Consider the following 24,218-nt stretch of genomic DNA (forward strand, 5'->3'; position numbering starts at 1 on the left):
TTTTGTATTATGTCTATTATACTCCAAGCCAGTATTGGTTAAAGTACTGGTGGAAAGGTGATGTGCAAACATAGCAATGACAGCTACTTAAGTGTGCATAGCTGCAAATTAGGAAAACAAGTGTCCCACTGGTATGTGAATGGCATGGAAGGACGTGGAATACCAGTTTTATCTATATTATGAACAGCAGACTGAACAGGGTTGATGGTACCAAAAGCCACTGGGATATGAAGTAGAATTAGCAAGGTCACACTTCCCTTGTCCTTCTCCCAATAAAGGTCATCTATCAGCGTAACCAAGGCCGGTTTGATGCCAAACCAGGGACTGAACCAAGAATTAGATTGGTCTAGATCAGGGCAGCCCAATTTTGCATACCAAGTGGGCCGCAAGAGTACTTTGACAAAGTACCTGTGGGCCGCACACTGCTTGGGGGGTGGGCGAGCGAAGCCAAAATTTGATGTCCCCCTAAGCCCTCTCATTGCCTTCCCAAAGCTGGCTAAGCGAGGCACAGGCTTTGGGAAGGAGGTGTGAGGCTCTGGCAGGGTCCTAGAGCCTTCCTATCTCCTTCCCAAAGCACAGTTCCTAACTTATCCAGCTTTCAGAAAGCAGTGCAAAGGCTTGTGAGGGGAGGGTTAAGTGTTGCTGTGGGCTACCAAAAAAAGACCTAGAGATACCTGATGGACCACCCTAGTCTAGATAATGTTTCATCCAGAATGCCCGCAGCTGCTCTGCCATGACCCTCTCACCCATCTTCCCAAGAAAAGCAACTGGTCAGTAACAATCCTAAATGAGTGAGTCTGGGTGTTAAAAAATAAATAAATGAGCAAGTGTCCCACCACCTCTTTCAAGCCAGCAGAAGGCACCACCACTGTGTAACATCGCATTCACCACACTTGGATCCACCCAGTCATGCTTTGTCACATAGATTTTATTAAACATGAACAACCAGGGATTGAGAGAACATGTGGTTGGACAAACAGTTCTAAGCACCTTGTCAACACTCTCAGGCCACATCAACTGAAACTGATCTCATAAAACTTGGCTAGACGTGGTGTTGGACATCTCACACAGTTCTGCACTAACTATGGCATCAAGATTGCTACAGAGCCAAGCAATTTCACCCTCAAATTGCCTCAATAAATATGTCATAGTGGGCCTCCAAAGGGTCCAGGGAAAGTCCCTCAGGAGCCTATAGCCTCTGAACCACTCCGAAGAGTAATTTATTCCGCTAAGAAACAGGAGAGTTGAGTGAGTAACATATAGTAGTATCTGGTAGCTACATGCTATTTTTAAGCCTTGAAAATACACTACGGGTCCTGAAGCTGTACTCACCTCGTAAGAATACTTGTGCTTTAGGTTCCAGCGACAGATAGGACATTGACCAGAAGGATTTGGAGGAGTCGGGGCTTCCTCAACTTCCAGCATTTTACCTTCAATCTAGCAAAGAGAGGGAAGATGGAGGGGAAGATTTAGATTTCAGACTTCCAATATATATTGTACTACTTAATTTCCAACAAGTGCACCCCCACCCCCCAAAAAAACTTAAGGAAACTTAAGGAAAGGGTTAACTGGTATTAGCTAAGGGCAATCCAGAATACGACAAAGAATGGACTTGATGACAAACGCAGCAGAGAGCGTAGTTTAAGCAAGCACACACACACGAGATTTCAGCACTTTTGCAAATGTTAACAAACTCAAGAATATTAGTCAACTACTTACAAGGAAGATTCCAATTTACTGTGTAGCAATAAATTCATAAATGGGCATGGCTCCCTCTAAAAGACACAAACTGCACCTCCCTGGCCATGAATAATAAGACATACTTTTGAAATTGCCACTTTGAGGATATCAACAAACATGGGCTCTTAAGTTGCATAAGCCTGGAGTAGACTCTTTTTAAAAAATCGGCTGCAGGACAGAGACACTTCTTCCATTGGTCAAAACTGCAGGAATGTTTATAAAAACTGGGGTGGTTCTCCACAGCACACTTTCCTAAAGTGTGGTCTGAATTTAGCTTTAAATTGCTCAAACTGATGAAATTGATAGCATTTCCCTTGGGGAAGTATTTAACAACTTAGCCTATCTGACAAGAAGCATTTCCTGCCAAGCAGCTCATGTATTCCTTTTCTTTAAGCAGACCCCGGCAAGTTTTTAAAAACCAACCAACCCCAGACCTCTCTCATCTGATACAGCCAGAACCAGGGAGTTCTTCTGTAAGTATTCAGCTGCAGTCAGAACTCATCAATTTAAAACTATCCTGAAGAAAACCCAATTTAGATGCAGTAGGCCTGACAGCTACAAACTTGGGTAGGCTATACATATTCCAAATGGCCAATTTTGTAAATGTTCAGGCTTTACTATTGATGTTTACATGCTATGATATAAAGCCATTATTCATATTCACAATTTATGGTAGTATTCTCAACCAGTAAAAGCACTAAATGGTATATGCTATTTGTTTCACATAATTGTGATTTGGGGCGGGGGACAGAATAGACGTTCCTCCTTCAGTCAGGGAAGAAACACGACTAAATGTTTTTCCTATAAGATCATTATTCACACAACAGAAATCTACACAGATTTGAAGAGCAGCATGTATATTATGTGAAACGATTCAGAGAGCTGCATCAATCTATGGCAAAAGAAATATCAGAAGATGCTTTAAAAATGGGCTTTTAGATACTAGCCTGACAGTTACATCTCAATATTTTCCATTTGCAACTCTTTCTAGAGTCTCTTTGAATGAGAACGGTAAAGCTTGAAACCTGTGACACCAGAGCAAGTCTTTCTTCCACAGCACCTTTTGGAATATTTCCTCGTGTTAACTGTCATTTTTTGTAATGATAAATCTAAAGCTTGTTTATATCTATGTTTAAAGCAAAAAAAGTACATAGTTTGGGAATCAACAATACTCAAACAAATTCAGTCTTCTATAGAAGGATGGCCATCTTGAAATCATTTACAGTGAAGGAACAGAATAATTCTTTTTTGGAGATGTTAAAACCTGTATCCTTTTACTGTAACTTATTATTTTGAAATGAATATAGCTGGGTCACAAGTACACCAAATTGATTTAACATGGTTAGTAGTACACAAGAAGTGTATTAAAGATGTATATTAACATCACCTGGCTCAAAAACAGCCTAGCAATTCAGATAGCAAAATGTTTTATTACACCACTCAAAATGTAACATGAGTTATTCTGGAAAGGCCCAAAGATCAAAGCTAATGTTCATGCCCCCACCATGAGTATCTTCACAGAGCTTCACTAAGTGCTGGCTAGAGGTACATGCACCTTTCTCCCCCAAGATTTCGGCTTTATTTATTCCCCCAACCAGACATTTATGATGCTAAAGAGAAAAGCAAAATGTTCCAGAAAGCATATTCAGATCACACTTATAAAATCAAGAGAAAATTAAAATCAAACGAATGACCTCACTTTTTGAGCATATTTAATTTCATCTGTGCTACATCTTTAACATCGCGGAGTATTCTTTTCCCCATGAGAACATTCACCCTTCATCAAAGCACAGATGGGGATTTTTAGTGAACTATCCCTCATTATTCTTGAGGATGCTAGGGAAATCTTCACCATTTAGTACTGAATATTGATGGTCTATCAATTATAGCAGTCTTGGGAATTCTTCATATCTAGAGTGTTTTTGCTTGCCTTCTCCCAAAATAACCTTTGCTTGCAGAGAACATTGCATTTTAAGCAAAAATCCAACACCCAAAGCACCACATGATGCATTTTTATTCTGTAGTGCTGTGAGGTCTCCGTTTCTTCCCAGAGAAGATGTCTCTGTTAGAAAACCTCCCTATACCCAGGAATGATGTCAGCATATGAAGCAGTATTATCATAATATCATAAACATTTTAAGATGTGTTTTCCCCCAAGTGCACCTCAAGTGGGGAAATTCATTCCTTCTGTTTACTGACAGAGAATGTAGGGAAATGTCTCCCACCCAAAACCTCAAAGTATACAGATACTTAAGGCTGTCTAATTTCTGCTTGTAACTTACAAAGATATTCTGGAAAGCTAATGATTAGGTTTTTCTTGGCTGTATTATCACAGGCAGAGTTTCATAAGTTATTCCTCCCACTTTCACTTGTTTGAGGAATTCTCATGGGCTAGGATTAACCTAAAATTTCCAAGTTCAACTAGCATTCCTCCACTAATTTACTTGTGAAGAATTTTATACATTGCCCTTCACCAGAAAAAGATTCTGTGATTTGTAGAAAAGAATCAATAAAAACCTAAAGTACAAATCAGCATTAAAAAAAATCAAAACACTAATGAAAAGCAGCAGACTGAGATTTAAAAATCTGTAAGTGTCTGGGAAAATAAAAGGAGGTTTTCCTGATGCCTAAAGAACTCTCAAGGCTGTGGTATGCTAACGCTAGAAGCCTGTATTTTCCTATTAGTATCTTTATATTTAATAATAAAAGCCACAATTCAGCAAACATTTGTTCTGACTTAGTCCCTTGAAAGCAATGGAACCAAACCAAGCTCCATTCCATTGCTTTCTTGGGGCCTAATCATGACAAACATCTGGTGGACCATTCAAATTCCAACCGGATAATATATACTGCCAGAGGAGTAAAAATAATCTATAGAGATAACATACTTTGGGCAATATAATCACTGTAGGGATAACCTGGTATTTAACTTTCGGAAGGAGATCTGGGATGAGACCAGATGAAGAAATGAAATAGAAGAGGCGACTAGGAAGAGAGGCCACAGCACTAGTACGTAAGTAATTTTTGAGCTTTGGGCACATTTTTGTGGAGAAGTAAAATACAACTTGATAATCTACTACATATTTTGGATAGTTGTCTATTTGTTTGCTATGCATTTGTACACCTCTGAAGGTATCCTAACCAATTTTTGCATTAAGGTTCCTGAAATCAAGAAGCAGGTTTTCACCTGTGTTTGGATACAACTGAATGCCATTTTGAATCAACATAATGGACTAAAACTTTCAAAGCTACACTAATTTGTTTGTTCATTTGTTACAATTCCTGAGCAATGCTGGGTACAAGGCTGTTGCTTTTGTTATTAATATTTCTCCTACTAATAGTCACTATGGTAGGCCTTCTAACACACTTGTTTACTCTTCTAAGACAGTGTTTATTAAGCAGTAAGGCTCAGCCTAGTGAATACCCTATTTATAGTCTCATATAGCTTTCAGAATTAAAAATTCGATGCCACTGTGCTTATTAAACTAAACTCCTACTTTTTGGCTTTTATTCATAGCACATTTGGTTGATATTCAAGTCGGGTGCTACTTGTCTCTTTGGGAAAAAAATTAAAGGAAATTCCAATAAATTAAAGCACAGTAAGACTTATATGGGCACATATAGACACTATATTGTGAGTGCTTAATTTCCATTCAGAATAAAAAGAAAAGTTTCAAAAATATCAATGAATGGAGAGATTTCTTAAACCTTTTTCATATTACTTCATGGTGTGGGAGCCACTGTGGCATGACTTCTTCCTGCACCATGAAGTCAAAAGCTGAAGCAGCAGCTTCCACGTACTGTTATGGTAACTTTAGGCTCTTTTGAGTATGCATAATGCAGGCATTCCTAACCTCTGCATATACCTCTAATTTCTCATAAATTTCTTTCACTGATGCAATGGGCACTAGAAAATTTTGAATAGGGTTCAGGGTTCAGGTTCACTCTCTTCAGGATAATCACTGTATTCAAGTAAAGAGGCCTAAACTTACATTGGTTACATGATGGAAATTATTCAATTGCATTTTTCTGTACAAACACAGTTGCTGCGTTACAAAGACAAGGATTTGAGACTTAGAAAATAAGTCAGTTATTGTACTTACAATAGTGGTGTTTCCTTCAGTAGTTTCTACAACTGCAGGTACAGAAAAAAAGACAGGATGTCAGATTCATTCAAATACAATTATATGAATTCTTGTTCAGTACAGAAATTGTGCCTATTAAACACTGAGAGGAATGCTGTTAAAAAACTGCTATGACACTGACAGCAAATAAGCATTTCACCAAAACTGAGATAGAGGTATTTCACTTAGTGCAGGTAGAGACAGATGACATGAAGTAATTGTTTTTACTGTCTGCCGTCATAAAATCATCTCCCTAATACTGCTCCCCAAAACTACAGAAAACCTTATTAACTCTTAAGGATGGTGCAATAAAAAATAATGCTAGCCTGTATTGAGGGATTATTCTGCCTTGTTTTACAGATTATTGAAATAACATTTTCATATGCATTATAACTTCTCACCAGGAACCATTTCAGAACTGCTTATGGCAAAAAGCAGCCTAGCCCTGTTGTCCTTCTGTAAGGCTTTGGGCCACAGAGACAGCATTAGTATTTGTGCTCTCTCGAATATCAGAGGGCCTTACCTCTTCCTTTCAGAGGACCTTCTACTGCATAACTCCCTAAATACTCCCTGACAAGTAAGCTAAAAGCAACCTAATACTAGAGTTGGAGCCTTTTTCGAATATGGTTCATGTGCTCTTGACTGCTAGATATCCTAGCTTTTCCTAACCTTTTTATTCTAACTTTCCTGGTCTTGCTTGGACCACTTCCTATCAAGGTTCACTCACAGTAGCTACTCCCCTCTGCAGGGATGAGGGAGTTGGTGACCCACTCCAAAAGGTTAATGAAATAAACATAATTCTCAAGAATGCTTCTGTATTTTCTGTTGGCATAACTGACTTTCCTGTCAATGCTTTGGTCACTCTGTGGAAAGTAGAGATGACTTGGGCCAGGAGCTGACACAATCACACCTAAGTGCCATTTTCTGCTGAGCAGATCCATGTCAACTTGTTAAGGTTCTGGGGAGTTGAGGACACTGAATCAAATAGGAAGGTATCTATAGTGCAAGCAGGAAGTGATTCACTGGGAATCTGACTGAACACTAACTGAGTGCTCATATTTGAGCCTGCATGGTAGATGTGATGTCAGCAATGCAACAGGTCTTTTCCATAACCACTGCATCCTCACAGTGCTGGGTTGTTCAGGGCCTTTTGGAATCTGTTGCTTGTCATGCAGGTTTTAAGTATAGCCACAATATTAAAACAGAACCTCCAGGTTTAGAAGCAATAATCAACTGAATACCAGAAGCTGGGACAAATAATTCTGGTGTTGGGAGAGCTATTGCCTTTAAGTCTTGCTTTTGAGATTCCCAGATCATCTGGCAGGTGTGGTTGCTTATTAACCAGGGGGAAAAACAAGTTCATTATTCTTTCAACTTTTCCAGGCTAATTGCCAAAAAGTAAGGGTCAAGGCTGCTTTTATCTCACTTGTTTTATTTTCCTTTTTTTTAAAGAAAAGGTGTACACTTTTAACCAAATAGACAGTTTTGTATTACATTACATTTATAGACCCACCATAAAAATAAATGCTGGAGCCCACCCTCAAATCCACCATACCTCTGGCTCTAAATTTCTCATTCAAGGCTAGAAAACACTACTACCAGGTAACCAGGATTAACAGAAGTGACAGAATTCTCATATGCCTTTTATTCTTTTACAGGACTCTTGGCACTCTTGAACACAAGAATTCAGTGTTGCTCAGTGCAACATAGTAATAGTTCCTGCTGCAACCAACAAGTTCCTGAGAGATACCATGTGCTGGAGAAGGATTATTTTGCTTCTGTTTAGCTGTTGCCCCAACTAGAGACAGAGTTCTGATTGCACCATCAGCAACTGCCCCATAGCAGCGAAGAATGGGACTCCCTTGCCTCTGTCTCATCCTAGGCAGAGAGGATTATACAGTGGTGCCCCGCAAGACGAATGCCTCGCAAGACGAAAAACCCGCTAGACGAAAGGGTTTTCCATTTTGGAGGCGCTTTGCAAAATGAATTTCCCTATGGGCTTGCTTCGCAAGACGAAATGTCTTGCGAGTTTTTCCGACTTTTTCCCCCTCCCCCCCTTTTTCTAAGCCGCTAAGCCGCTTATCCGCTAAGATGATAAGCTGCTAAAAGCCGTTAATAGCGCTAATCTGCTAAGCCGTCAATGGGCTTGCTTCGCAAGACGAAAAAACCGCTAGACGAAGAGAATCGCGGAACGGATTCTTTTCGTCTTGCGAGGCACCACTGTACTATACACACTACAATCAACAAATATGCAATCTGTATACAAGAAGCATACAGTCTTGCATACACAATAGCTGAACTATAGAAATCAACAAGTGTACATTTTTTCACACAAATACCTGTAGATGTGTAGACAGTTTGTACCTGTATTTGGCATAACTGGTGAATAAGCCTGAAATGAAACCTGGAGTGAAGAATAATGGTTTTCCCAACCCCCCAAAGCAAAGAGCAGAAAATGATACAAAAAGGGGAAACAATAGACTAACAAATGATCTACCTGGGGTCACTGGTGCTTGTGATAAAGATGAGGGGTGCAGGACATAAGAATTCTGAACAGCAAACTAGAATTTTGGGACTCTGAAAGGATTCCGAGTTGATAAACTAAAAACAGGATGCTTGACTAAAGCTGCCATCTAATGCACCCACCTGGGAGTAAGACCCAGATCATTAGACCCTTAATCTCAGGGTTGCGGGTTCGAGCCCCAGGTTGGGCAAGATTCATGCATGGCAGGGGGCTGGACTAGATGACCCTCGTGGTCCCTCTTCCAACTCTTACTCTATGAACTTAAGCGGGGCTTACTTCCAAACAAACATGCACAGAGCGGCACGGTACAGGTGGATCCTCACTCTGCCCCTTCCACGTCCAAAGGAGGCTTCCCCGAAGGAGCTGCCCTTTCAAGCCTTAGCGCCTGCTACCTGGCAAGGGACCGTGGCCACCTCCTCCGAAAGGATGACTAACCAAGTAACAGTCCTTTATTATTGTCGTGTTATTGTACTCTCAGCCGGCCTCGTAGCCCCGACTTGAGCGAGAGGGATGGGGGATGCGGATGGGGGAAACACCGCGGCGCAAGTTGTTCACTCTTCCCCTCCTCGGCGGTTACCGGAAAACGAGCCGGCTCCGGCCATCCAGGAGCTGACGGGAAGGCGCCTCTCTCGCCGTCTCCCTGCCTCAGCCCCTCGGCTCCCCTCCCCGCTGCAGCCGGGAGAGAGAGAGAGCAGGAGCCGTTGGCACTCACCCTGCCTCAATCCGCGAGACGGGGCGCGAGCCCAGCCTCCCCACAAGAACCCAGACACCAGCCGCCTGCAGCCGGAGAGTAGCGACATGGACGCAGCCATCTTGGCAGCCCTCCGACGGCTTCCGCTTCCAGGTTTCATTGGCTGCCGCGAGAGCGCGCGGGGGAGGGGGGGGGGAGGCCGTTTTCTTCCTCGCCCGCCCCGCCTCCTGTGGCGGGAAAAAGCGAAAGGCGTTGAAGTGCCGCCATTTTGGTATCCAAAGCGAGGGAGGCCGGCCGGGGCGCGAGGATGGGATATGCTTGCGCCCCGCCTGGTACACACTTGTTATTGGCTGTTATGGCAGATTTGAAACTTCATTTTTCCTTTTGTCTTTTAGTAATAAATGTAATTGCTTTTCTTGTGAAAAAACCCGACATTGTCAGCTGTAATTTAGGTTAAAGGGTAAAAGTAAAGGGACCCCTGACCATTAGGTCCAGTCGTGGCCGACTCTGGGGTTGCGACGCTTATCTCGCTTTATTGGCTGAGGGAGCCGCCATACAGCTTCCGGGTCATGTGGCCAGCATGACTAAGCCGCTTCCGACGAACCAGAGCAGCGCACGGAAACGCCGTTTACCTTCCCGCTGGAGCAGTACCTATTTATCTACTTGCACTTGGATGTGCTTTCGAACTGCTAGGTTGGCATTTTTCTTCCGATTTAAAAAAAGTCATTTTATACACTGAGCTATATAAGCTGTTTTTAATACTGGTTTCTAGTGCTTTAATATGCCTGCTGTTTTTGTCCATGGAGTTTTCTTGGCAGGGATACTGGAGTGGCTTGCCCGTTCCTCCTCCAGGTGGATCATGTTTGGTCAAAACTCTCCACTATAACCTGTCCGTCTTGGGTGGCCCTGCATAGCTTGGCTCATAGCTTCTCTGAGTTATTCAAGTCCCTTCGCCACGGCAAGGCAGTGATCTGTGAAGGATCAGTCTACACCCCAATCCCAAAGAATGGCAGTGCCAAAGAATGCTCCAACTATTGCACAATTGCACTCATTTCACATGCTAGCAAGGTTATGCTTAAAATTCTACAAGGTAGGCTTAAGCAGTATGTGGACCAAGAACTCCCAGAAGTGCAAGCTGGATTTTGAAGCGGCAGAGGAACCAGAGACCAAAATTGCAAACATGTGCTAGATTATGGAGAAAGCTAGAGAGTTCCAGAAAACATCTACTTCTGCTTCATTGACTATGCAAAAGCCTTTGACTGTGTCGACCACAGCAAACTATGGCAAGTTCTTAAAGAAATGAGAGTGCCTGATCACCTAATCTGTCTCCTGAGAAATCTCTATGTGGGACAAGAAGCTACAGTTAGAACTGGATATGGAACAACTGATTGGTTTATTTAACTTATATGCAGAATTCATCATGCGAAAGGCTGGGCTGGATGAATCCCAAGCCAGATTTAAGATTGCCGGAAGAAATATGAAAAACCACAGATGTGCAGATGACACAACCTTGATGGCAGAAAGTGAGGAGAAATTAAAGAACCTTTTAAAGAGGAGAGCACAAAATATGGTCTGAAGTTCAACGTCAAAAAAAGCTAATATCTGAGTTGTGCTGGTTAGCTACTTTGCTGCATTCAGGGGGTTGGTAGGGGTGTGCAAAGCCCTGGGCAACCTGGGAAGAGAATACCTAAAATATTGTTTCAGCCATTGTATATCCAACTGAGCTGTAGCTTCTTATAGGTATTGCCACAACAAGAGCTCTATGATGTACGAATCAGGCCTTCAGTGTGGTGGCACCTGCCCTTTGGGACTCCCTTTTGCTTCACATCAGACCGATGCTGTCTCTTTTATCTTTTTGGTGCTCATTGAAGACCTTCCTCTTCCAACAAGACTTTAAAGAAGATTTTTATCCCAGCCTTTTTCTTTATTGTATTTTTAAAAATGTTTTTATTGCAGATGATTTTATTGTAAATCATCCTGGGGTGTTTTATGGGAAGTGATTCATAAATTAATGAATCACATAAGAAATGACACTCTGAAATAGCTAACCTTGTAGAAAAATACGAGTGCAATGTTATTTGCATTGCTATTTGTGAATGAAGTATCTCAAGTGAACTTGTTTCATGTTGCACGGACGTTACCGCAACAACCTTGTGGCATTTACCCTTTTAGGCTGCGGTGTAATTTCTCTTAAGTGCAGGAAGTAAGTCCCATTGAACTCATACAGAGTTCCCTGAACTGTCATAAATTCATATACAAACACACAGTTCATTGAACTGTCAACCACTAACCTTTTACAGGCTGTTACTTGGAACATACATGTTTATTTAGCAAAATGTATGCACCACTTGATTGTAACAAAACCTGCAAGCAGTTTACAAGAAATATTAAATCATCAGGAAAACAGTTAAAAACAAATAATGAAGAACATTTTAAAACAAAATCAGTAAACTAAAAAGAGATTAATACATGTCTGTATAAAAGGTATAGGTAAAGGACTCCTGACAGTTAAGACCAGTCGCAGACGACTCTGGGGTTGTGGAGTTCATCTCGCTTTTAAAGGCTGAGGGAGCCAGTGTTTGTCCGTGACAGTTTTTCCGGGTCATGTGGCCAGCATGACTAAGCCGCTTCTGACGAAACCAGAGCAGTGCATGGAAACACCATTTACCTTCCTGCTAGAGCAGTACCTATTTATTTACTTGCACTTTTGGCATGCTTTCGAACTGTTGGGTTGGCAGGAGCTGGGACCAAGCAACGGGAGCTCACCCTGTCGCGGGGATTCAAACCGCTGACCCTCGATTGGCAAGCCCAAGAGGCTCAGTGGCTTAGACCACAGCGCCACCTTGCCTAAACAAAAATGTTCCAAGCAGGCGCCAAAAAGACTACAGAGAAGGTGATGACCTGATGTCAATAGGCAGGAAGTTCCGAAGTGTAGATGTTGCTACTCTATAGCACAGGGAAGTGCCACTGCTGTGGCTACTGCAGTGGCAGTGGTGGCATCTTCCACTGCTGCTATCCTTGTAGAGAAAGGGGCCTGCAGTGAAGCAGGTTTGCTGCTGCTGCTCACCAACTGCAGTGAGATTGCTCTGGATGGTGCAGACAAGTTTGACCCCTTCCTGCTGCGGAGTTGGTGAGGCATGCAGCTGTAGCTGTCATGGCAGCTGTGGGTGGAAGACAGGAGGCTGTGAAGAGCACCTGATCTCAGCACAGCTGCAGGATCCACCCTACTTAGCCCATCCGTGCCATGCTGTGACTTTCTTCTTTCCCCCAACCCCTACCTCAGCTGTATGACACTAGTCCTGAAAACTGGACCTCCCCACCTTTTCCGACAGGAGGAATCAGCTCATAGGAGACACGCAGATCAGCACTGGACACACACCCCCCACCCCATGCATCTACTAGAAGTGCATCTGGGACCTAGCAGATCATTGCTTCTATTTTGTCTTTTGTAATACAGTGGTACCTCAGTGTAATGGTTCTAGGGGTTGCTCGTGCGTAAACTGGCGCCACACCTGGCTGGGTTGCCTGAGTGAACCTTTTCCGTCCGGACTGCCACGAGTGGCTGTCTCAATCGCTGGCAGAATCCGTCAGTGGGCGTTTCTTGAACTTCTTCCAGCAAAGAAGCTCTTTGACGCCTAGTCTCCGCCTACTCTCCCTGCTTGGAAGCTTTCTGCGCAAGGAGGGTGTGGGCAGCGGAGGACCCGTGCTCTAACCGCTGGTCCCCGGCGAGGAGTCATGGGACCGCCTCGCCGATTCCCCCATCTGCCCCCCTTCTCCACTGGTGCTACGCTGATTTCCTTCCCCAGAAGATGGGCTGCTTCTCCCAATCCTGGGTTGCTTTCCGGAATCCCTCTGGAGCCCTCTCTCTCCCTCTGGCTCCGATGGCAGTTCCCTGACACTCAGGTTATGAACTCAATTTGTTCTGGAGGTCCGTTCTTAACCCGAAACCGTTCTTAACCTGAGGCGCGCTTTTGCTAACGGGGCTTACTCCTGCCGGCGCACTGTTGGTGCACAATTTCTGTTCTCATCCTGGGGCAGAGTTCTCAACCCGAGGTACTACTTCCGGGTTATTGGAGTTTGTAACCCGAAGTGTTTGTAACCCGAAGCGTTTGTAACCCAAGCTACCACTGTACTTTAAAAAAGTTATCTGTGTGAAGTATTAAAATGGCTATTCTTCAGGGTCTAGCCTTCATCTCAGAAAATCATGAAATTAAATATTTGAACAGAAGGCAAATGCATCTTTATCTCAGTGGACTGCCATGGACAAGAAGACAAAAAGCAGTTTTTGACATAGCTGAAAGCTGTTTGAGAAAGGGCCTCATGCTCCATTTGAACACATGTTCCTTTTGCCCTAGTCAAACAGGTTTTTAAAACAATACAAAAACCAGTTTATGAAACGGAAATGTGGGATAAATGTACACACCAGAAAATGCCATCTGACTGTTGGACAGTTTTCAGCTTTCTGTCCACAACCAAAATGTCAGTGCATTCCTTTCCTTCCAGCTCCTCACAGTCACTTACTATCTATGTTGCTAAATGTTTTTATTTAGTTGCAGTTATTCTGTCATTAAGTATGACCAATCCACCGAAATGAAATAATCTAGATTGTTTAAACTCTTGTTAGTGAGCCAGCATGAAGGACTTTGGACCAAAGGTAGGTCCATATATTACAAATACTGTACTCGAGCAATGTAAAGTTTCCTCTGAAGTATTCTTTGCTGGGCACTTTGGAGAAAGGACAATGAACTAAATTGGCCTGTGATCTAATCCAAAAAATAGCACCAATCTTCTTGATTAAATGACATCTAGTGGCAATTCATACTTTCCAGAGGTGACCAGGCAAGTGGCAACCTGTCAGGCTAGTCTATGCAAAAATGTAATTTCTTTTCTTTTATACATAAATAACATTTCCCTCCTAAAGATGCATTAATTAATCTAGATCCATATCTTATGTAATGCCACCTGATTTAATGCAAATTAACTGTTCTCAAAGCAAATTGGAATCAGAGAACAGCCTGAACATTTGTTTCTCATGTTTTCTTTCCTTATCTGATAGGACAGTATTTTCTGTCGTGATTGTTAAGTGTAGCTAATTCAATCCCAAGGCTACAAATTGTGTGCCAGCTTGAACAGAAAGCCTTAATATTTTTTGCAGGCCAACCATATCTTTGATTCTTCCCTGTTCTTCTGTATTTGGAAGGATTATAAGATTTAGTCCAAAAGTTTTTCGTTGAAGGAGAAAGGGGAGAAAAATAATGCTAGAAACTACTTGTGAGTTGCAAGAAAAGAGTGTTCATCTCTCTACAGAAGGGGTGAACAACCCATGTTCCATGGGCTGCATATGACCCCCCCATAGGTTTTGTGGTGCTTCCCCAGGACCCCTCCAAAATGTGTCATTTCTCAAAATAATTAATTTTTAAAATTATTTTTAGCAAGTCCTTTGTTTCCCTTGATGTGATGCTATGATGTCAAAAGGTTTTTTTTGTAGATCCTCAAGAGCACCCCAATTTTTAAAAAAGTTTCAAAAAAATTACATTTTTTCTTGATTGCTCCCCCACTGTGATGCCAAAATAGTTTTTGTATCCACCAAGGCCTCTTGTGCCTCATTTGCTTTGATTTTGTGCTCTCTTTTGGCTGACCGCTCTTGTGGGTTCGCTGCTGCGATTATGTGCTGCCAAAGAGTTTTTGTAGCCGCCCCGCCCCCCAAAAAGTGTTTTTCAGAAATGGCTACACTCACTTTTACACTTTGGAGAGTTTGACATAAGGGAATTTTTATTATTGATTTTTAAATAAATTTAAATAAAAAAGAATAAAGAGAATATGAGAGATGGAGAGAGAGAAAAAGGAAAGATACCCTCTCATTAAAAATATAATAACCTTTGATACATCCACACAAAGAATGGTTTCAAATGTAAGAAGGGCAGTGAGGCCCTCGGACCACTGCAGAATACAGTGGTACCTCGGGTTACAGACGCTTCAGGTTACAGATGCTTCAGGTTACAGACTTCGCTAACCCAGAAATAGTACCTCGGGTTAAGAACTTTGCTTTAGGATGAGAACAGAAATCGCACAGTGGCAGCGGGAGGCCCCATTAGCTAAAGTGGTACCTCAGGTTAAGAACAGTTTCAGGTTAAGAACGGACCCCCAGAACGAATTAAGTTCTTAACCCGAGGTACCACTGTAGATGGTTCAAAGATACAGTGGTGCCCCGCAAGACGAATGCCTCGCAAGACGAAAAACTCGCTTGACGAAAGAGTTTTCCGTTTTTTGAGGTGCTTTGCAAGACAAATTTCCCTATGGGCTTGCTTCGCAAGATGAAACGTCTTGCGAGTTCTTGCAAGTTTTTTCCCTCCCCCCCCTTTTTCTAAGCCACTAAGCCGCTAATAGCACTAATCCGCTAAGCCGCTAATGGCTGTGCTTCGCAAGACGAAAAAACCGCAAGACGAAGAGACTCGCGGAACAAATTAATTTCGTCTTGCGAGGCACCACTGTATTTCAACGTGAGGGTTGACCATGGTTCATGTGACACTTGATATACGATGGTCAATTTTTAGCTTTATAAGCCAAACTGAAACTGAAACTTTGGAAATAGGGGCTGTGTCTTGAAGGAAACAGGCAGCACTTGCTTGCAATACGCCCCCCGCCCCCCGGTATTATAGAGTAGGCAGGCTCCTGTTTTGGAAGACGGAAAGTGGAGCGATTATTACTGTGATTTGAATATTCAAGAAAAGGGGCTTTCTCTCCATCTGACTTACTCTTTTCCTTGTTCGTCACTTCGTGTTATGCCTGCCTGCTTCCAGTCACAGACAAAATGTTCAGGCTCCCATTCCCCTCCCTGTCCGTGGCCTGCCAATGCTAATGAATGGCATGTGTCTGCCTTGCAGGGTACCTCCATCCAAACTGCAGATCTATTTCACTGGTGGGCTGGTAGCGTTTTAGACAATTCCTAATTAAATAACTAGAGAAAGGAGATGGAAAAACCTATTAGGTCATCCAGTTCCCACACAGTAATGCCCTATTCAGGTTTGCTCCCCACAGGACATTTTCTTCTTCTTTCCAGAGGGGGCACTACAGGTCAGACTCAGTGCTATTTTTATTAAACAGTCCTCCCAGATTTAAGAAACCTCAGGAAATTTCAGCAGCAAGTTGGCTGCTGGATTATTATAGTCTACATTTTTGAAGTCATAACTATTAATTCTTTGTGGCACTGGGAGATACCTTGGAGCAAAAAACCCACCCACATTATAGTTAGATCTACAGCCTCTCACAGAATGAAACTGGAAGACATAGGCTATAATCCTAAACCAACTTTCTGGCTATTCCCTGCATTGAAAAGCCTTGACAAATCTGATTGCCAGTGGCAACTGCTTCTATCAACTGCACCTGCCCTGACAAGAATACTGAGCAGCATGCAGATCCCCACTTCCTTCACGATTTTGCAAATTGGAGAGAATTTGCAGGTCTCATGCACACCTTTAGGACAGGCAGAATAGCTCCCTTTTGAGTTCTCTGGCGTGAACTTGGGGGATAGGTGGGGATCTCTCAATTCCTGCTGAGCTTCGGAGGTGTTTCCACCTGTCTCTTTACTTACTGGAATATTTATAATCCACACTTTTGATAACAGCATATAAAGGCGGGACACATCACGTAAAATATAATAAAAAAGGCATCCATTAAAGCATAATTCAAAAAATCAGGAAATACTGGTTGCGTAAAAGATAAATTCCTGTTGTGAAGCCCTGTCTAAACTATACAGTTTTCAGAAGACGTCTGAAAGAGCTGACATCTGTTGCACAGTCCACCACAATATGAGACCTCCTCCTGAATCCTCTGCATGCTAGGGAACTTGGGGGCTGATGTCTTGTGCCCTTTTAAGGGGTGGAGCAGGCAGAAACAGAGACATCCCTGCTGCTCCTGCCTCCTCCAAGCCCAGTGCAATGTGGGAGACTTCTCACTTCCCCAAGTCCTCTGTGTGTGCCAGAGGAGGTGTGTGCATATGTGCGAGGCGGTTGGTTGGTGATGCCCATAAAAAATGATTGCTCCTCTGTGGTCATGGGGAAACTCAGCAGCATGCAATCTGGGAGATTACCCTTGAATTCTGATTTGGAGGTAGAGTTCTTGATGACATTTCATTGTCATCAGATTATGTTATCAGCATGGGAGTAGGTGCTCACCCACTCGGGTATATTTCCTTTGTAAGCATGGATCGTGAACCCTTGCTGGGAAAAAGCAGCTTGTGCAATGAGGCTAAAGTTGGATGAGGAAAGTGCTGGGAGAGGGAAGGGAGTGTCCTCCTCCTGCTTCCTGCCTCTCGCTCGAAATTGTACCTTCCTGATACTTCTTTGCAAAGGTGAAGCAACAGCCAGCATTTAAAGGCACATGGTGGAATCAGCATATGTAGTTTTGCCCAGATGGACCATTAGAACATTCTCCTGGAAATGATGCATTTAGAATATATAATGGGAATCTTTGCTGCCACTTTGATTTAGGATAAGACCTTAAAGCCCACAAAAAGGCATAACGGTGGGAAAATATGAATAACAGAGGATGATGGCACACTGAATAGGGAAAAGGGGGAACTGGCCTCAAGATGAAAAAGTGGACTGAAAACAACATGTTTATATCGCTAAGGTTTCTTGGTTTTCCCAGTGGACATGGCTATTTTTCATAGTAAAACAACCAAGTCATAATTTTATTAGATTTCCTTCAGGCTAAGTGTAAACAAGTCAAATCCAGTGGGGAAATTAATTGAAATGTATTTTGCAACAACATTCTAGTCTAAAATGATTTATTCTACTACAACATTTGTTCAATAAAGGAAAAGTAAGTGAAGATTTAAAGAATAAGGTTAAGAAAGCAAACATTTGAAAGCAAAGAAATCCAAAATTAAACAGTTCCTTCCCTCGGGGGCTAGCACATGTCCTTTCCTTTGCATTGTGAAAGAGGTGTTAAAACAAACAGCAACTTAAACCAAAATAATTGGACACTTTAAATGAAGTTCACAAATATCAAATAAAATAATGGTTGTTACGTTGTTTCATTTATTCACATTTCCCACAAAGTATTAATTTATGGATTGTGAATACAGTGGTACATCGGGTTAAGTACTTAATTCGTTCCGGAGGTCCGTTCTTAACCTGAAACTGTGCTTAACCTGAAGAATCACTTTAGCTAATGGGGCCTCCTGCTGTCGCCGCTGCATGATTTCTGTTCTCATCATGAAGCAAAGTTCTTAACCTGAGGTAATATTTCTGGGTTAGGGGAGTCTGTAACCTGAAGTGTATGTAACCTGAAATGTATGTAACCCGAGGTACCACTGTATATTAGGTATACCTTCCTTATTTTGCACTTTCCTCTGCTTATTCCTTTTGTGCTTACCTCATTTACTGGTGCAGATTTAATGCTATTGCACTGGCCACTTGCGTGGGGTAGGACGGTGGCAGGAATGGTTCAGTTTTCAGTTCTTTTGCTTTTTGGCAGCTATCTTAGCAATTATGATTTTTGGCATTGCAATTATTTGTGTACTTGGTACGCCAGATAGCTAACAAGAGTATCCTGCAGTTAAATATATCTGATATTTGCTCCTAAATAGAAAGCAACTGTGCTAGTACTTGCCTTTATTTTGAGACATTCCTTAACTCTCTGAAACCTCCCGTCACCTCCCCTTTCCCTTCAACAGTTTCTGCCTTACTACAAATCTCATTTCCTTCTCACTGTGTAGCAGCACATTTTCCTCAGGAGGACATAGCCCTATGCCTACATTCATATGCAAGCCCAGAACTGGCATTTGCAGCCCCTCAGCACTATTCTTCACCACTATCCCTTCAGCCAACAAAACTCGGTTCCTCAACTGTCCTTCCTCTATGAAAACAGAATATTTGGAAGGAGGGAAAAGGGAAAAAAAATCGACATTCAAATGAAGATTGCCACTAAGCATTGGGAAATTTTCTTATTTTTATCTGCTTATTTAACAATTATATATGGCTTGTAATAAGTGTCAGAATAAGTGTTTTACAAAAACCCAACATTAAAAGTATCAGTAAATGACAGCTGAAAACAGGCATTTAAAAATATTGAATTCTTGGTGTGAGTGGGCAAGAGAGGGAAAATGGGCCTGAAACCTGAGGACAGGTCTGGCTCAGCACGTCTTCACCTGAGGAAATATAGGTGATATATTACCATGGGAACTAATTCTTAGACTAATTCTTAGTTTGAGACAGTTTGGAAAAGCTCCCTGGGGAAAATGAGCTCAGAAAGCCATTTCCCCACAGATAGGGACTGGATTCAAGAAGTACAATTTCCTTAAGGAGTTGGGTAAGGAAATCAGCCTTCTCTCAGTCATGCTTCATGAAGGAGGTTTAGGGAAGCTCTGCAGTTCCTCCAACAAGCTTCATCCCTGGACTAGGATTGCTCAGGGTATGACTTTCCCTTATCCCAACTTCCGCTGTTGTAGCCTGGAAGACCAATCTGACCCTCTCTGGGTCCCCCCCCCCCCAACTTTTCAGTGAGTACCATCACGATGATCTTCTTTAGGCCTTCTTATGACTGCTTCAGCTGGATGGCTTTAATCTTCTATCCAGTTCTTTGTGCTTTGTGTGTGGCTTATGGCCAAGCCCAATAGAATTTGCGTTCTCCCTTTTCTCCTTTCACCATCTTGTCTTGCTAATGAATTATCAATTTCTTTTTCCTTCCTTTCAAGCCTGGAAGAAGCAACAATATTTTATTTATTAGTTTCTTTGAAAAAAGAAAACCAGTATACATTATTTGGCAAACTGAGTAACAAATAATAACAAAAACAGGCCAATTGGATCTCTTTCCAGTTTCTGAAATCAATGTACAATTTTCGCTTAACTGTTTTGGGTGTCTTCACCGATTGCACATCTTTTTACTGATGTTTTCTCCAAGAGCCTTCCCTTTGCACACTTTACAGAGTTTGATTCAAGTTTTCAGGCAGTTACTGATAGTTGCCAGCTTGGAAAAGATCCGATATTAATTCCCCAATGTTATTCTGATCCTTCTAAATTGGCCAGAGCAGGTGACTTTTGGGTGACCTCTGGAAGGATAAAGCACTGAGTAAAGAGAAAATTGGAAGAAAAATATTGATGTTTTTGATTTTATAAAATCTTAATGGGTGGATGTGAGATTTAAACAAAGATTCAAATTGGTTGGATTAGAAATTTTAGGTGAAGGTTCATGTTGACAGTTATGTCATCCAAGCCAGTTTACTTCATTTCTAATCAATGTGTGTACCCTTTGCTCTGCATTACACATTTCCCAATGAATGTTTGTTGATACTGTGATGGAGACATTTTCATTACTCAGAGACCTGTGGCCTGTGAGAGGTGGGAACTGCTGTGAAATACAGCACTCTTTGGTTGTTCTCTGCTCAAGAAATCATACGCCTTTTAGTCAGGTGGGTTTAATCTCCCAGCAAAGTTTCATGAGAATATGTTTGAAATATTGACTATCCTAGGGAAGGATAGTCATCTTTTAACCCAGATCTTGGAGACCCGTAGCAAAGTTTATTGCTGGTTCTAAGTCTCGGGGGACTGCTCCACCACAGTTTATCTCATTTTACACCTGTCTAACTCATTTCTCATTTCCACTCTTCCTGCTTTCTCTGGCATAGGGTATCTGGTTCATGTAAATGTTCTGAGCCATTGTCTGAAAGTAGTAATGTCCTGGATGGATGTTAATAAATTGAAATTTAACCCAGAAAAGACAATGGGGGCTGCTAGACTATTACTATTTTACAGTAGGATTCAATCACATACCGGCCCTTTCTTGGTGCAATGTTGCCTAACCTCAGAAACAAACTAGGATGAATGCTCAATAAACAGGTTGTCTGAAAGTGCCCAAATTTCAGGACTGCTGATATGGAAAGAGGAAACCAACGCATCTTGGATGGGTTAACACTTGCTTGAAGACTCAGGTTTGCACTTGTGAGGTATTCCTGGATCCTGCCTCCTCATTCCTTGATGCTCAGGTGGTGGCTAAGGAGTGACTTTGTCCAGCTTAGGCTGGTACGTCAGTGTGTCTATTCCTGGAGTGGTCCAGTCTGGTTGGGGCTACACACGTCTTAGTTACATCAAGACTGGATGACTGCAGTGTGCTCTATGTGCAGCTACTTCTGAGGTGTGGCAGGCCCATAGTGTGGCAGTCAGGATGCTGATACGAACTAGACCTTGGAAGCTTGCAAGTCTCATTAAAAGAGCCACAATGACTTCTGGTTCATTTCTGGGCATAGTTCAAAGTGCTGATCATTAACTTTTAAAGATGATAAAAGATTTTGGATCAGGGCATCTAAAGGATTGTCTGCTCCAGGTTCTGAGACCCTGAGCTTATCCCCCGAAGTCCCCAGTGTAACCATATTATTGCCATCTGGAGGGCTACTCTTGTGCACAGCAGAAGTGGGACAACACTCCCCACCCCCTGGGACATTAGTGGTATGAAAAGGACATGCACCTACTGCAAACGAAGTATTACGACCAACCGAAAACTTTTGCAGGTGCCAACGGTGTTGGAATTGTGATTGCATATAACTGCCCTGATTACGTGAGCACAGGCCATGATGAATGCTCGATAAAAAGTACGTCCGCAGGGGCCCTCAAATGCAACAGTCTGATAACTGTTTATTTCTTCTGCTTTTTCCCAAGTTAATTGGCCATAGTAGAGAGTAACAAGCTTGGGAAAGTTTTCTTAAAAGAGGACAGGTTAGATAAACAACCTCTGGGCGGCTCTATCAGCATGATGCTGAAGCTTACGTAGGTGGAGAGATGCACAGCCGTCATAGTTTATTATTATTATTATGAGCTTGCTCTGAGTTCGTGCATGGCTTGTGAAATGGGGGCAAGAACATATGTCTAAGACTTAGACTCTTGTTGGCCACTCAGTTTTTTGTGTTCATGTCACTGAGATTCTAAACAAAAGCTAGAAGTGAAGTGGTTGTAAGGAAATGCTTGGAGAGTTTGAAAGTGGTGTTTTAGCAGTGGCCTTTTCTCTTGAGTGTCCTTCTAGCATCTGTATCATTAACAACAGAGATGAAATGGTTTTAGGAAAGGAAAGCTCTTTCAGGAAGCAATTTTTCTGCAGGCATTCCTAGCACCAAAAAGCATTTGCAAGAGATGGCCTAGGACGGGTAAGAAGCTGCAGAAAAGATGTATTCCATGGCAAAGGAGCTGTAGGAACAAATGCCAAAAGGTCTGACTTAACATCACTTTCTCTCAGCCTTAGTTCCCCATTCGTAAAATGGCATGATAAGCTACCATATGGATTGATGAAATCCAGTTTGTAAAGTCCTACTTAACCTTCTCAATATTTTTTGCTATTGATAGTTTGTAAGGATCTGTTTCTGTAGACTTGGACCATCAATTTATGTAATCTTTTGCAACAACTCTGCGAGATAAAATATTATCACCTCTGTACAGCAGATAAGGGGCTGAATAATGGCCTAAGTTTACCCATGAACCAATGCAGTGGTTCTCAAAGTTTTTATAGTGTTGGAATCCTTTACAAAATTTTGGCAGAACCCTTACAGTAAAATTTAAATTTATTTATTTTTTAAAGCAAAGCAAAACAGAATGGGGTTGATTATTGGGAGATCAAGGAAGGGAGAGCCAGACAGAGTGGCAACTTTTAAAATTAGTGACGTTGAGACTTAAAAAAACTTGGCTGTTGATCTCCTCATCTCTGATAAGAGAAGCCTATGCTTTGCTCCAGCTCATTGGAAAGTGCAAAGATTCCTATGATGTGGGATGGCACAGGCAGCCTGGCTTTTATATTCTATACAATTAAATATCCCGTTGGACCATTTAAAATCTATTATTTGTCTCTAGTGTTACTTGAAATTGCTTCCATGAAAGGAAGTTAACACCCTCCTCTGTAGACTCTGAACTATTTAGCACATATATACAAAAAACCCCTAATATATACTTTCCTGGATTCTTTTCAAGGAACGGTAGAGCCTTGTGAAATCTCTTAGACTGCAATCCTGTGCACACTTACCTAGTAATAAGCCCCATTTAACTTAATCGTACTTACTGAATATACATGCAATGGATTGTGCTGTTCATCATGTTTTAAAACACAAGTTCCTGTTTCAGTTGAATACTTTCTTCCTAAACACTTCACTAGGAAAGAGGTTTCCAGCCAGAATCTGCTCCTTGCATTTGAGAACTTTGTATGGATTTCCCCTCATCAAACTTCCTTTGAGACTAGCAGCTTTGAGATGTGAGTGTATTTGAGAACATGCTGGCTCAGCAGAACATGTGAGGTCCTCATTTGTCTTGTGAGAAAAAGGACACAGAATTATCCTCCAGAATTTGGGACAAGGCTACCTGCTTTGAGCACCACGTCCTATTTTCAAATTTTATGCCAATGCATTCTTGGCTTTTATGTTTCAGGAGACATCCTTTGTTTCTTCCACTAATTTGAGGGGAAATAATTTCTGTAATCTTGTAGGGGATTTTTTTTTTGAGGGGGGGGGGGTGAAGCATGGTTCTAGTAACAACTACCGGGGCACCAAATCACTGCTCCTTTTTAGCTACGATCAAGGCCCATAAAAAGCTGTGGAAATGAATAATGTAATGCATTTTGTGTGTTATTTTCGATAGTATATGCATTTTGTGCAAACTTTGCCCTAGTATATGCATATCTGTGGTTTGCCAGGGATAGTACAGCATTATCATTCATGAAGCCCAACACATAATTAGAAGATTTTTAATGGTTTTGGCTTCAATCCACAACAGAGCTCAGCATCACTTAATGATGGTTCCTGCACTATTTTTGTTATGTAGTAACATAAAAACTACTTTGAAGAGATGTAAAGGCGCGAGCTGCAGTGACCAGGAACAGGTCCAAACCATGCAGGAGAATGAAGCTATGATTACTCAGAGCAAGAAGACTCATTTGCTCAGAACTAATGGCCAAGATGAAGTCTGACAGGTCCACACAAGTGGGCTACTCTCCCAGCAGGGAATTTACAAGGTCTTGCCTTATGTAGCCACTTCCACTTACTAATGGAAATGAAAACCAGATATGCCTTTCCCAGCAGCTGTCTCGCCACCACCAGAGCTTTGCATAACTCTTGCTCCACCGTCCTTCTCTAGGGGAGCTCTATAAAATAAACAGATTCATTACA

General features: G+C 42.0%; 1 protein-coding gene and 1 long non-coding RNA gene across 4 annotated transcripts in view; one reads left to right on the plus strand and one right to left on the minus strand.

Moving 5' to 3' along the window:
- MRPS18A (mitochondrial ribosomal protein S18A) overlaps nt 1–9,215 on the minus strand; it is a 31,800-nt gene extending 22,585 nt beyond the window's left edge. Inside the window, exons 1-3 of one of the 3 annotated variants that reach the window (XM_081856100.1) lie at nt 9,101–9,215; nt 5,844–5,875; nt 1,333–1,437 (exon numbers count right to left, since the gene is read on the minus strand). In XM_081856100.1, the coding sequence (XP_081712226.1) occupies nt 1,333–1,437; nt 5,844–5,875; nt 9,101–9,200 (237 nt within the window). In that variant the 5' untranslated portion in view covers nt 9,201–9,215. Of the gene's footprint in view, nt 1–1,332; nt 1,438–5,843; nt 5,876–8,228; nt 8,257–8,965 lie in introns of those variants that run through there. The other 2 variants (XM_081856098.1, XM_081856099.1) reach the window with 2 other exon arrangements.
- On the plus strand, nt 9,131–24,218 carry LOC309338747. Its single transcript, XR_014155034.1, has 4 exons — nt 9,131–9,232; nt 22,172–22,279; nt 23,213–23,308; nt 23,899–24,218. It is a non-coding gene; the product is annotated as an uncharacterized lncRNA (long non-coding RNA).

This window comes from Podarcis erhardii, assembly GCF_964252035.2.
Source record: "Podarcis erhardii genome assembly, chromosome: 3".
Lineage (NCBI taxonomy): Eukaryota > Metazoa > Chordata > Lepidosauria > Squamata > Lacertidae > Podarcis > Podarcis erhardii.